The sequence below is a fragment of the Elephas maximus genome, chromosome 10 (assembly GCF_024166365.1).
Source record: "Elephas maximus indicus isolate mEleMax1 chromosome 10, mEleMax1 primary haplotype, whole genome shotgun sequence".
NCBI lineage: Eukaryota > Metazoa > Chordata > Mammalia > Proboscidea > Elephantidae > Elephas > Elephas maximus.
Genome location: NC_064828.1, coordinates 34481109 through 34495146, shown reverse-complemented (window position 1 = coordinate 34495146; position 14038 = coordinate 34481109). Strand labels below are relative to the sequence as shown.

The window sequence follows — 14038 nt, the reverse complement described above, 5'->3', positions numbered from 1 at the left end:
TGCTATATATAAACCAAGTGTATACCTGGCTCTGAATAGATAAAAAAGGCTAGTCACCCTACATTTTATATTCCTTCAATATGAGAACACTAGTCTATAACTTTACAACCTTTTCTTTCTCAGCCTAAATAGTGGCTTGTTCTTATACCTTTCCCCCAAAATCATCTCTTAGAACCCTCACAACCACCCTATGAATTAGAATTCACCCCTATTTTACAAATGGGAAAATTGAGACTCAAAAAGCATGACCCTTGCTCAAGGTCTCACACTCGTAAATGGAGGGCTAGGAATTGAACCCAGATCTGCCTGCCTCACAACAAGCCTGTGCCCTCACTGTGCTGGAGGAATCGTATGACGTACATGAGGCCTGGACTCACATCACCTGGGTTCCAGTCCTGGCCCCTCCACTTGCCGGATGTGTGATTTTACCCATGCCACTTAATCACTTAGTGCCTCAGTTTCCTCATCCACAGACAGGTAATAAGTGTTTATCATTACCGCCATAAACTGTCTCTTGCAATTAATTCTCCCAAAACTTTATTGAACCCCCACAGTGTAGTTATCACAGTTGAAAGCAGTGGTACCCAAGGGAGCAAGGTACGGTAGATGTCCCTCTTCTTGAGGAACTTAGCCAGAGAGAATCAGCAAGGGTGGAGATGGGAGAGAAGTATTCCCAGCAGTGAAGTCCATGCTGAGGGGTGAGGGGAGAACAGCTGGTATGCCAGTCATTGTTTCTGGGGTGTGCACCCTGCCTGAGTTGTAACCTCTCCTCTCCCTTTCTCCCCTTGCTTTCTATCCCAGACTTTTGGAGAGAAGCTCCTGGGTGTCATGGCCTGGATCATGCCCATTTCTGTTGCCCTGTCCACATTTGGAGGCGTCAATGGGTCTCTCTTCACCTCCTCCCGGTGAGTCCTGCCTGGGCCCCTCCCCAACCAGGGGGCCACTCTGCTGTGCACTTTGCTCTGTCTATATGTGGGGGGGCTGTCTCTGTCAGCAGGGGTCTGTGCAGGCACTTGGATGGTGACCTTGCAGAGGGGTGTGTGCTCACGCAGGGGTGTGCAACGTCAGTGTGGATGCAGAGGGCTGTGTGCTGCTCGTGTGGTTACTTAGGATGTGCGTGATATGCAGGCCCTCAGCGCCTCACATTGCAAACAGAGCAGAGGACTCGAAAGCCCCAGCCTAGTGCAGTCCTGGGTCAGGGGGCTGTGGCTGGGGGCAGGACAGCGCCTTGGCTGCAGTCCTAGAGACCCCTTTTCCACTCTGCTGGAAGCAGGCTGCTGCTGGCTAGAAAGGAACCCCATTCTGAGAGGGACCAGGAGGGAGATCTGTGCCTGGGGCCTCTGGGTCTGGTCTCCCAGGGTTGGGAAAGTTATGGAACTGGACTGAAAGTGGATTGGATCATCTCTGTGTGCCCTGGAGGATGCAGGGCTCCTCCCTGCTCACCAGACAGGTGGCTATGGGCAGCCTTTGCATGGCCTATATGAGACTCAGGTAGAGCACATGAAGCAAGGGACATGGGGAAGAGCAAAAAGAGAGCATTTGTCCAAAGAAAGAACCCACCTTTCAGCTACAGCTACCCCCCAAAACACTGTGGGAAGCCAGAAGCACAGGTGGGCCCAGAAGTCCCCAGTTCCTGCCTCCACTCATCCAGGAATCTGGCCCCTTCTTGGTGTCCCCTCTTGCTGTCTCTTGTATCTTGAGCTGAATAAATGTGAGACAAGGCCAGAATGAGCTATTAAGGCCAGCAGGTGCCAGATGATTTCCACTGTGTAGTCCCAAAGGGTCTTCCCAAGGCTCTGGGAGATTCCCCTGTCCCCAGAGGACAGTCCCACCCAAAAGAGATGGGGAAAGCAGTGAGTCCCCAAGCTCAGCTGCTTCCAGAGGCACCTGTCACATCAGGGAAGAGTCCCAGTGAAGTGACAGGGGAGTGCCATATTTTTAGGGCCCAGGACAGGAAAGAGGTAGTGCAGGTGTCACCTGCACCCCAGGACCCTACGATGCTCACCCACAGCAACCTCGTGTGCATGTTACACAGGAGCAGTGGCCGCCTGGAGGCCCCAGCCGTGGGCGAACGGTGGAAGACAGTGACCCAGGAGGTTCTCTGGGATCTGTTGGAGGAGAGTGACTGGCTGCAGTCACTCTAGAGTGGGGTTTGTCCCTCAGGCAGACCGAGCAGCGGTCTTTGTGCATGATGTGTATAGTCGTGTGTGCATGCAGGAGGCGGCGGCGCATGGTGTGCCCTGCCTCTGCTTCAGAGGCACGACCTCACCCACCCAGGCCCCCTCTGATCATTTTTCCAGTTTCTTCCTCCCTCCTTCTCTCTTTCTCATTCTCACTCTTTTGTGTTTTGGGGTATGGGGAGGATGATCCTTCCTGAGAAGCAGGAGTGTGTGTGGGTGTGTGTTATGCTTAATGTCCTTGTCTCCTCTGTTGTCTGCTAGCTGGGCAAAGACTCTCTTGTGAACTTGACACTTGGACCAAACAGTTACGCTTGGTCCAGGCTGCACGTGGGGAGGAATAGGAATGTGGACCGTGGCTATGTGCATGAGACTGGTCCTCAGTCTGGCACATGAGGCTGCACTGTAGAGGGCCAGTAGCATGGGGCAGGGCCGGGGATGCTGCATGCCTGCAGGAGGCTAGTGGCACTGGCCAAGGGTAGTTGATGGCAAATGCATGTGGGTGCTTGGGGCTAGTCAGCTTCTACACTTCTGACGAGCTGCAGCTGCTAGCTCTGCTCTCCCACATACACAGATTACAAAGTAAGTGATGATTGTCTTCAGAACCCCAGCGTGCTGATTCTGTGTCTTTCGGCCCCATCACATCAACCCCTGCCTCTCGCTCCTTAGGTGCTTCTTCCCCCACAAAATCCTAGGAAAAAAAGTGGTCTAATTTGTAACTAATATGTAAATGACCGTCACAGCTTATAGTATCCTCTTTTCTCTTGGGAGAGGCAAGGGGAAGAAGGGCTGCTTTTTATGTCAGAATTTCGCTTTTGAGAAGTCACTTTTAGACAGCAGTATCTTGGTGTTGTGATCTTGTATTATAGTTTTACAAGATGATACCATTGGGGGAAACCTATAAAGGGGAGACAGAATCTCTCCGTATTATTTCTTACAACTGCATATCAATCTACAATGAACTCAAAATAAAAAAAATTAATTTTAAAAAAGGTTTGGAAAACCATTTTTATTTTGATTATAAATTTCCTGTGTATTTTAGCATTTTGAAGTTTTACTATAAAGTATCCCATTGCGGTAGAGTCAATTCTGACTCATAGCGACCCTGTAGGACAGAGTAGAACTGCCCCGTAGAGTTTCCAAGGAGCGCCTGGTGGATTCAAACTGCCAGCCTTTTGGTAGCAGCCATAGCTCTTAACCACTGTGCCACCAGGGTTTCCCTATAAAGTATAAGGAAGAAAATTGAGATTATTCCTAATCCCACCACCCAGAGATAATCGGTTGGTAGGTTACTGTATTTTTCTACATGCCCACAAATAATTTAAAAACTAATTGGATCATATTGTATGGAATCATTACTGTTTTCTATCCTGCTCTTCTCATCTGATGCTATATTGTGGGCATGTTTTCAGGTAATCACATGTTTTTCAAAAACATTATTATGGCTATAAAATACAGATCTACCCTAATTTATTTAATGAAGCCCCTACTTTTAGGCATTTAGGTTGTTTACAATTTTTCTTTTTTATTATTATCGTCAGAGTATCTTTGTATGCACATCTTTGACCAGCTCTATTCATTTCTTGAGGATGGCTTCTTGGGGGTAGAATAAGTAGCTCAAAGGATATCAATTCTTAGGTATAATTTACAAACAATAAAATACACAAATCTTAAGTGTTTAGTTTGATGAGTTTTGATACTTGTGGACAGCCACGTAACCATAATCCAAAACAAGACACAGAAATTCCCTCATATCCCCTAAGTCCCCTCAAGTCCCTCTCTATTCAACTCCACATCCCCATAGAGGTAACCACTTCTGGTTAGGATGTGAGTGTTTTTAAGGCTTTCAATATATGGTACACACAATCCCGGTGTATCAGAGAACCTGTCTCCCTTGAGGGGTGAGGAAGGCACATTTTTAAAGGGATTAAGGCCTTAGGCAAAGGAGGAAAGCTGCCCCAGCAGCACCTTCTAGGCCTCCTGAGCCACCTACGGAGCAACAGTAGAATCCTCAGCAAGCAAGACCCGATGAGACCATGCTCAGGGTCTCCACACACCTGGGATCCCTCCACCAGTCCACTGGCTGCCTTGGGTTTGCCTGCACCTGCATTTGTGAACGTGGGCCCTGTGACTAGTGGGCTGGGAGGTGTGCATGCCAAGAGGGGTACCTGGTTGGGGCTGGATATAGCTCCTATTTGGGGCAGAAGGTGGGCATGAATGAGGGAGCCCAGGCTCAGGAGGGAGTCCCTGTGTGTGGTCCGTGGGCTCTCCCAGGCTGACCTGCCTTTCTCTCTGCCAGGCTGTTCTTTGCTGGAGCCAGGGAGGGCCACCTGCCCATCGTGCTGGCCATGATCCACGTGAAGCGCTGCACCCCAATCCCAGCCCTGCTCTTCACAGTAAGGGCCCCTCCTGCTGCCAGCCCTACCTACACTCTCCCTCCCTCCCTCTCTTTGTACCTGCTCTGAGCTGAGAGCTCACACTTTCCAGACATGCCCATCACTCTCCTCATCTGCCACTAGATTTCACTGGGTCTTAAATAATCCAGCAAATGATGTACGTGGGCTTCACTAATGTCAGGAATCCCTGGGTGCTGCAAATGGTTAACATGCTTGGCAGCTAACCAAAAGGTTGGAGATTCGAGTCTACCCAGAGGCACCTCAGAAGAAAGGCCTGCTGATCTACTTCTGAAAATTTGCCCATTGAAACGCCTGTGGTGCATATTTCTACTCTGACACACATGGGGCTGCCATGAGTCAGAATTGACAACTGGTTTTTTATCAAGAAAAGACTCTGAGTCCTGAAAACACGGCTCTCAGGCCAGCTCATTTCCATTCCTCCTGTCCTGCTGGGTCAGACTGAAATGACTGCCTCAAGTCTCTGCAAACGCACAAAGAAACTTCTCTTCCCCTTGCTCTCCTCCACACCTAGCTGGTCTCTGAGCACCCCCCACCCTTCGCCCTCAGTCTTCTTGCCCCAGGAGGCCCTGCCAGCTTCTCAGACAACATCCTGGAAACAAATTCAGAGTATTAAGTGTCCACCAAATAGAAAAAATTGTTTAAAAAAGGAAGACTGGTAAAGTGAGAATGGAAAAAAGGAAACATGGGATGGGGGAAAAATGGAATTGAAATGAGCCCAGGGTAGAATCACTCAGAGAGAGCTAAAAAAAAAAAAAAAAGGAAGGAGTAAAGACACGTTCCCGTTGGGGCTTTTGGAGTTTGTTTCTGGATCCTGACTAAAACATTGAAAATTACTTTGGAGCACTGGAGAAGCAGTTAGAAACCAAAATACTGAAGCTCTCGGGAGTCAAAGGCACTGTACAACATTGGGGGGAATTTCAGAATGTTTGAATATGGGATGGGATGAAGGTCATCTTGACTGGTTAGCTGTGAAAGGTGACTGGGGAAGGCCAGTGGGCCATAAAGGGAGTTTGAGCGATAGGTGCAATACCAGGACTCAAGGCTGGTACAGCAAGAATTATTAAAATCTTCTTGATTATTCATCAAATCTCACAGGAGAACTGAACCTTTTATTGGCCTCACAAATTAGCAGAGGGAAAGAACATGGCTGCAAGAAAGCCATCGAGATGATTTTGAAGTTGGAACATGGATTCTATGAAGAAGACCACAGAGAGAACTTAGGGTTAAATAGAACCGGGTGCATATTAAGTGCTATATAACTGTTAAATTTAAAAAGGAAAATAAATTAGATGACTCAGCCAGAAAAAAGGATGAGGGCAAGATTAAAGCCTTAATCTGCAGTTAACAACCTTCCCTAAGGGATTAAAAAAAAAAAAAAAAAAAAAACTTGAGCCACAAGGAAGAAACATAAAAGAAACCAGGGCTAACACATGGCGCTGTGATCAATCCAATTGTTTAAGGCCAGCACCCATTCTGATTGATTAGTGCCTGTGTCATACCAGTGGTTAAAAATTTTATCACCCCTGCAATAATAAAGAACTTTCTGGCAATGAAGGTGTTAGTGATGCCTGGATTGGATTACTAGAGGAGGTGGTAAAGTCTCCATTTTGAGACATCCATCATAAAATGGACTCATCTAGCTGGAGGCAGGAGAATGGCCACCTGACGTGTAAACACCTCCTCCAGTCTCTGAATACCTTTCTGATCACTGACAAGCTTCTTCCATTCCCCCAGTGCATATCCACCTTGCTGATGCTGGTCACCAGCGACATGTACACACTCATCAACTACGTGGGCTTCATCAACTACCTCTTCTATGGAGTCACAATTGCTGGACAGATAGTCCTTCGCTGGAAGAAGCCTGACATCCCCCGTCCCATCAAGGTGAGAACCTCCCTTTGGGGTCCCCTCCTCCTCCTCTCCTGGCTCAGATTTTAAGTCACCTCTGTTCTTGGCTGCTGACCTCAGATCATCACCTCTCTGATGATAACAGACCCTTTGGGAAGCAAGGGACCTGTGTAACTGAGGACAGGATTAGAGAATCCTGCAGCTGAGAGAATAAAAAAAAAAAAAAATTTTTTTTTTTTAAGTTATATTAATTTTTATCATGTCATTCTTTTGTTTCCTGCCACTCTAAGCCTTAAACTCTAGCTGATTTTTCAAGGCTCTCTTATCTCTCCAACATTTTTCCTGGACCCCCTAGTCTGGTCAGTCTCCTCCCTGCCCCTCTGGATAGCTGGGTTCACTTGTGCTATGTCTCTATCTCAGAATGAGTTTCATCCTCCCATCTGCCTATCCAAATTCTAGCCATTTTCCAAACGGGCCTCAAGTATCTCCTCTTGCTTGATGCTTCCAGTACAGTTCAGCCCGGCATGATCTCCCTTTATAAATGACTGTGGCTCTACATGGGAACCCTGGTGGCATAGTGGTTAAGAGCTACGGTTGCTAACCAAAAGGTTGGCAGTTTGAATCCACCAGGCACTCCCTGGAAACTCTAGGGGGCAATTCTACTCTGTCCTGTAGGGTTGCTATGAGTTGGAATCAACTGGATGGGTTTGGTTTGGTTTTTTTGGTGGCCCTACACAGAGCAGAGTGCTCAATGAATCTATTGGTTGCTAAAAGGAGTAACTTTGGGATAGGAATAAATGGGGAAGTTTAAAACAAAACATGCATGCTACAGTGCTGTGGGTTCTCCTGTAGGTTAAAAGAGTAGAGAGTAACCCTGAGCCAATTCGAACAATGCTATTCTGGAAACAGAGGGAGACTAGATGCTTCTAGAAGGTTCTTCCACCTGGGGACTCAAGGGCTCCCCAGATCTCTCAATCCCCCACTGGCATTTCCACTACCACTTTTCCACCACACTGAGAAAACTTGCTAGAAGGGAAGAGGAGGTCAAATAACTCCCCTCCCCACCACACACATACAAGGAGGAGAAAGAGGAATCTTGGGAATTCTCCACGTGTTTGACAAAAAGGAGTGAATTCCTTGATGCTTCTTTTTGAAGTAAAGTCAAGGCCCTAGGCTGCTTTATACTATGTTGGGTTTCCTGATTTCTTGAGTCTTGGCAGGTTTGTCTTTTTAAAATCCTTGAGAGAAACATACTGGGGCTGATCCTGGGAAGGGGCATGGACATTCAGCACACTGTGCCTAGAAGTGGAAGAGAAGCAGGGAGTCTGACTGACCCAGGTCATTTCCTTCCTGCCCTTCATGCTCTTCTCCACCCAAGGACCTCAGCAAGTATACACCCAAGTTTCCTAGTCCCCATGGGCTCCCCTGGCTGCCACGAGCCTTTGACATGGATAATGAAGCCTTGTCTATTCCATCCAGGAGGGAGGAAATGGACAATGAGGATCATTCCCTCCCTAGCTCCCCTGTCCTCTTCCTGTCCCACTGCCCAAGTTCACCAACATTTATTGACATGGTACCTGCCATATCAGAGTTTGGAGTGTGGGAGCCATAGAACTGAGTGAAGCCTGGCTTCTGTCCCCAAAGAAGCTTCACTGTGGGTGAAGAGGCGGGAAGATGCCCTGATCCTTAGCTGCAGCTCCAACCAGCTAACAGTGCCTCTGCTCCAACTACAGATCAGCCTGCTCTTCCCCATCATCTACTTGCTGTTCTGGGCCTTCCTGCTGGTCTTCAGCCTGTGGTCAGAGCCTGTGGTGTGTGGCATCGGCTTGGCCATCATGCTGACAGGCGTACCCGTCTATTTCCTGGGTGTTTACTGGCAACACAAGCCCAAGTGTTTCAATGACTTCATTGGTGAGTTGTTGAAGGTTCTGGATGGCTAAAGGGGCTCCTGGTCTAGAATAGAGTGATCAGTGGTCTGCAGGGCAGGCCTACCAGGATTAGAAGGTCTAGGTTCATCTTAACCTGGGTCCAAAGAGCTCTGGAGAAGAAGCCAGTAGCAGGAAAACCCAGATGTCTTCCCAGAGATCTCTGAGAAGAGTTGACGTTTCTACACAAGCCTTAGACCTGCAAGAATATGCAACCAATTAGCCATCCTGCAGGAGCTTCCCTGGGCTGGGTGGAGGCCAGCGTAGACCCTGGAACCGGTGGTTAATGTAAGGAAGGAGGAAGACTGGGGCCTTGATGAACAAGAGGCAGCTGGCAGAAACAGGCTACCCAGAAGACACAGGAGGCAGGTGAGGTGGCCATCCCCTGGAAAGGGAGTCTCCTAAAGACACTGGCTGTGTGCTGAGGCAGAACCTGAGGCAAGAGAGATGAGAAAGGCCATGGCCTGGTTGGTGGGGTTAGAGGGACACTCAGCACTGACTTGGTTCTTGTCTGTTCTCCTGCAGAGTTGCTAACCCTGGTGAGCCAAAAGATGTGTATGGTCGTGTACCCCAAGACAGAGGTGAGCTCAAGAGCAGAGGAGATGACTGAGGAGATGGAAGAGCAGCATCAGCCCATGTACTCTCCCACTCCCTCCAAGGAGAAGGAATCCGAGGACCAGCCCTAAGCCTGAGGACTGCCACACCCCTCTCAGCTGGCTCCTCCCTCCTTCAGCCCCCTTTCTGCCCTACTTCCCTGTCTGCGGTCCCCCCAACACACACACACATACCCTTCTGTCAGACAGGGGCAGGACCTGGAAATGGGTGGTAAGAAGTTGTAAACAAAGATACTAATATTTGGACCCAAAGAATGAGCCTCTAACCCCCAGGTCCCACACAAGGGCTGTCCATGCTCTGAGCTGCTCAGAGCCCTCCCTCCCAGCACACTCCCTCAGTTGCCTTCTCAGGAACCTGAGTTCAGTACTGCTTTCCCTCCCTGTTCCTGAGCCCACGGGAAGGCTTCAGCTCAGAGAGGAGGGACAGACTCAAGCAAATATGTCAGCATTGAAGGTCAGCTAGAGAGACCTGGGACCCAAGAAATCAGAGGGGATGCTTCCCTCCACCCTCTTCCCCACCCACTCCCTACTGTTCCTCCACCCACCCACCCCAGCCTGGGCTCCCTGTCCAGAGTGAGGCTTCCTTCAGGATACCACCTCCCCACTGAGCTAAGGACCAAGGAGAAGGAGAACTGCCCCCTCCCCCTGACTCCCGGCAGGCCTGTGGAAGATATCAAGAAAGGCTCAGCTTACAAAAGCCCAGCTCTGCCCCTGCATCCTGCCTCCAACTTGGTGTCAAAGCTTCCTGAACCCAGAAAGCATTTTATTTTCCATGTAGCGACAGAGCTTCTCCCCTAATGACAAAACAGCCCAGCTCCTCCTCCTGCCCCGTGCATGGAAAGGAGCAGTTACCCTATTTTCCCAGCAGCTACTCCCCCCAGCACACCCACAGAGCCAGTGCCACCAGCCACCTGTGGTCATGCCCTTTTCCTCCTCTCTGGACCTTGGCTCTGGGAAGGATCCCCAAGCCCTTCAGGCCAGACTTTGGAGCCAAATCAGCCTTAAGTCACCTCGCATCCAAAAACTGGGCTTAAAAATACTCCCTTACTTCTAACCCTCAGGACAGACCTGGTATTAAATGCTTCCCTAGAAGAGGGGAGAGGGCACTTTCCCATCTCCCCAGAGGAGCCCATTCCATAACCTCAGAGACTGTTTGGGGAGAGTGTTTTCTGAAAGCTGGTTCAGATAACCCCTTCCTCCTTTCTGGTCTTACCTTCCTGTCTTTGGACAGCATCTAGGGCAAGATGATAGGGCAGTGGCAAAATGGCACCCACTTTAGAGACCCTGAGAAGGTCCCTCCTTAGACAGCCCCCCCTCACTGTCCTGAGGTAGCTGTGGTACGTGGGCTTCTGACCGTCCTGCAGGCAGACACTGCATTTCCCTGTGCTTCTGGCCTGGTACCCTGCCCAGTCACTCCTGTTATGCTAAGGACATAGGATTTCCACTGACTTCCCATTCCATCTGCTTAAACTAGAATACCCAGCAAGCCCCTCCTGCCTGGGTTGGATCTCCCAGCTTCCCTTCCGACTTGCCTGACCCATTGTCAGTGAGGTGCTTGGTTTGGTCTGAGTTATGACCCCTTCCGAGTAGACACTAGGTGGCCTGGGGTTGGTCCTGGAGGGTCAGGGTACCATTCTCTTTTCCCCTGTCTTATTCTTCCAGCCTCCTCCCCTCCTTCAGTTATTGTTTTTTGTAAAGTGGATGCCTTACTTTTTGGATAAATATTTTTGAAGCTGGTATTTCTATTTCTTTTGGATTTTTTTTTTTTTTTTTTTAATGTAAGCTTGTTTTGGAGAGGTGGGTTAGTTAGAACCTGGATACCCGGATAATGATCTTCTGTCTTTGAGTTGGTTTGAGTTTTAGAGTTCTGTTTGTTTTATGGAGGGTTTTTTTTTTTTTTTCTTTCGATATAATAAAATTTTAAATGGAAATAAAGTATTTGGTGGTGCTGACAATTAAATGCCTTTCTGAGCCACAGACGCTAGACATTTCCTGCCTTAGTTAGGAGGTCTTTGGTTGCCAAGTTCTTTCTAGGATGGCATTCCTAAAGCCTCTCACTCTCCATAACTTTGAGCTGTCCCAGGAACTTGCACCAGGGCGTTCAAACAGCTACCTCACGTTTTTCAATCAAAAACACTCTGTTTTATATTTCGGCGAGTGACAAAGCATTACGTTCCTGCTCTGTGCACTGTACTGAGAGCCTGCAAACTAGCTAGCTGGGAAGAAGAAATTCATTGCTACTCAAGGTTGGAATGTGAACAAAGTAGAGACAGTGCCAAGCTGAGCCGGGGGAGGCCAAGTCAGGGGTGGTCACCCAGAGGCTTGGTCAGCCTGAGCTGAGTGGTAAAGGAAGTGATGGGCTGACACTGTGGAGAGGGGAAATTAGAAGAGCATCCAGCTGGGTTCAAGGGCCTTGATGGAAGGAACTGAGGGGTAAGGTTGAGGAGCACCGACAGGGCTGGCCCGTAAAGTGTTACAGGTGTGAGGCTTGGTTCACGCAGCTGTACAGAGCCATGTGAGATGAATATTTCTAAGTGGAAGATTAGGAAGACTGTTGGATGAGGACAAGGAAAAAGGAGGGAAGTAGTTAAGGTGGGGGTAAGGATGACATACCTCCTCGTGTTTTGAGGTAATTTTTAGAGGAAGTTGATGAGATTAGAACCAGTCTTGGCTTCTGTGTTCCTCCCCTTGTGGGCAGTTCTCCCAGTGACCTGTCCTGGAATGGCATCATTCTAGAGCCAACACTGCTGACAGACTAGGCAGGAGTTGGGGGGGGAGGTGTTAAGACATCACCCTTCACCATCTGGGACAATGTGAGGACAGAGGCAGGCAAGATGCCTCCACTCCCAGGCTTGGCCTGACCCCAACACTCCTGCTTTGTGGCTGCCATTCTTCCAGACTGAAGCTGGAGGCCCTCCGAATAGCTGGGAGTCCAGATACTTGGCACCTAGTTCAGCTCAGTCACTAAACAGTTGTGTGTCCTTGGACAAGTCCCTTCCCCTTTGTAGCAATTTTGAAGAAAAAGAAAGTTGAACATTATTTCAAAGAGCTGCTCAATCTCCAAACGTTCGGAAGTCCTAGGATCCCTTCAGGTTATCAGCCCCTCCTGAAAGTGCAAGAGTAAGACTGGGCAGAGGTTAGCTTTGTGCAAGCGTCTGTTTTCCAAGCCTCATATCCTCATATCCTCTCCCCCATACATTTTCCTTTCCCTGTGCCAACAGAGGTCCTTCCCATGTTGCCCCATTCTGGCAAGTCCAAAAACCCAGTTGCCATGGAGTCAGTTTTGACTCATGGCGACCCCATGTGTTGCAGAGTAGAACTGCACTCTGCAGTATTCCTACCTGCAACCTTTCAGAAGCAGATTGCCAGGCCTTTCAGTTAGTAGTTGAGAGCTTAACCATTTTCACCACCCAGGCACTCCCTGGCAAGTCCAGCCCTCCCCAAGCCCCTCTCACTCCATGGAAACAATTGTCCTTGAGGAGAAGGGAGGCCTTTCTCTATTTAAGGGGATACCTGCTAATCTTTTCAACCTGGTCAAATGGGCAAATGTGGATCTCTTACTAGGTAAACTTTTTTTTTTTTTTAACCTGGGCCAGCTTTTTATTCTATCTTAACCCTACCTGTGCCTTTAATGCTAGGAATTTCAGATACCCAACTTTAGGGAATTTGGGAGCCTTTTAGAGGTCACTGAACTCATAGCAAGGAGCTCTGGTGGCACAGTGGTTAAAGCACTCAGCTGCTAACTGAAGGGTCAGTGGTAAATCTTTACTTCTGTAAAGATTTACAGCTTGGAAGCCCTATGGGGCAGTTCTACTCTGTTCTGTAGGGTCGCTATGAGTTGGAATCGACTTGACAGCAGTGGGTTTGGTTTTGGTTTTAAAATCATAGCTGTTTATGCATTCATTTCTTAATACAGTCAAGACAACAAATCTTTTTGTGACCATGGTATCCAAGGAATTTGCTATAGGCTGTGGGAATAGCAAACCTATTCTTGAAATTTTCAAGTCAGCACAGTCTTCAAACATTGTGTTGTATTGTCCCCATGTTGTTGTTGTGTCATCAAGTCAATTCTGACTCATGTGGTTGTTGTTAAGTGCCTTGTGAGTTGGTTCTGACTCCTAGTGACCCTATGTACAATAGAAAGAAACACTGCCAGGTCTTAATCTTTCCTCACAATCTTTACTATGTTTGAGCCCATTGCTGCAGCCACTGTGTCAATTCATCTCGTTGAGGGTCTTCCTCTTTTTCACTGACTCTCTACTTTACCAAGCATAGTGTCCTTCTCCAGGGACCAGTTCCTCCTGATAACATGTCCAAAGTAGGTAAGACGAAGTCTCGCCATCTTCGCTTCTAAGGTACATTCTGGCTATACTTTTTCCAAGACAGATTTGCTCATTCTTCTGGAGGTTCATGGTATATTCATTATTCTTTGCCAACACCTTAATTCAAAGGCATCAATTCTTCTTCGGTCTTCCTTACTCATTGTCCAGCTTTTGCATGCATATAAGGCAAAAACACTATGGCTGAAGAAAATGGGAGGCCTCACACTACCTGATTTTAGAACCTACTATACCACCATGGTAGTCAAAACAGCCTGGTACTGGTACAGTAACAGACACATAGACCAATGGAACAGAACTGAGAACCCAGATGTAAACCCATCTACCTACGAGCAGCTGATATTTGACAAAGGACCAAAATCCATTAAATGGGGGAAAGATAATCTCTTTAACAAATGGTGCTGGTACAACTGGATATCCATCTGTAAAAAACGAATGAAACAGGACCCATACCTCACACCATACACAAAAATTAACTCAAAATGGATCAAAGACCTAAATATAAAATCTAATACAATAAAGATCATGGAAGAAAAAATAGGTACAATGCTAGGGGCCCTAATACAATGCACAAATAGTATATGAGACCTAACTAACAATGCACAAATAGCAGAAAAGAAACTAGATAACTGGGAGTTCCTAAATATCAAACATTTATGTTCATCTAAAGACTTCACCAAAGAGTAAAAAGAGAATCTACAGACTTGGAAAAAAAAA

The 14038-nt window shown here is 47.8% G+C and overlaps 1 protein-coding gene and 1 long non-coding RNA gene across 3 annotated transcripts in view; one reads left to right on the top strand and one right to left on the bottom strand.

Moving 5' to 3' along the window:
- The window catches only part of SLC7A8 (solute carrier family 7 member 8), a 62692-nt gene extending 51778 nt beyond the window's left edge, over window positions 1–10914 (top strand). For both annotated transcript variants that reach the window (XM_049897963.1, XM_049897962.1), the window contains 5 exons: window positions 802–905; window positions 4477–4573; window positions 6329–6478; window positions 8176–8353; window positions 8893–10914. In XM_049897963.1, coding sequence (XP_049753920.1) covers window positions 802–905; window positions 4477–4573; window positions 6329–6478; window positions 8176–8353; window positions 8893–9053 — 690 coding nt within the window. In that variant the 3' untranslated portion in view covers window positions 9054–10914. The remainder of the gene's footprint in view (window positions 1–801; window positions 906–4476; window positions 4574–6328; window positions 6479–8175; window positions 8354–8892) is intronic.
- Window positions 1–14038, bottom strand: part of LOC126083886 (uncharacterized) — a 40299-nt gene that overhangs the window by 4379 nt on the left and 21882 nt on the right. The gene's annotated exons all lie outside the window — the stretch shown is intronic.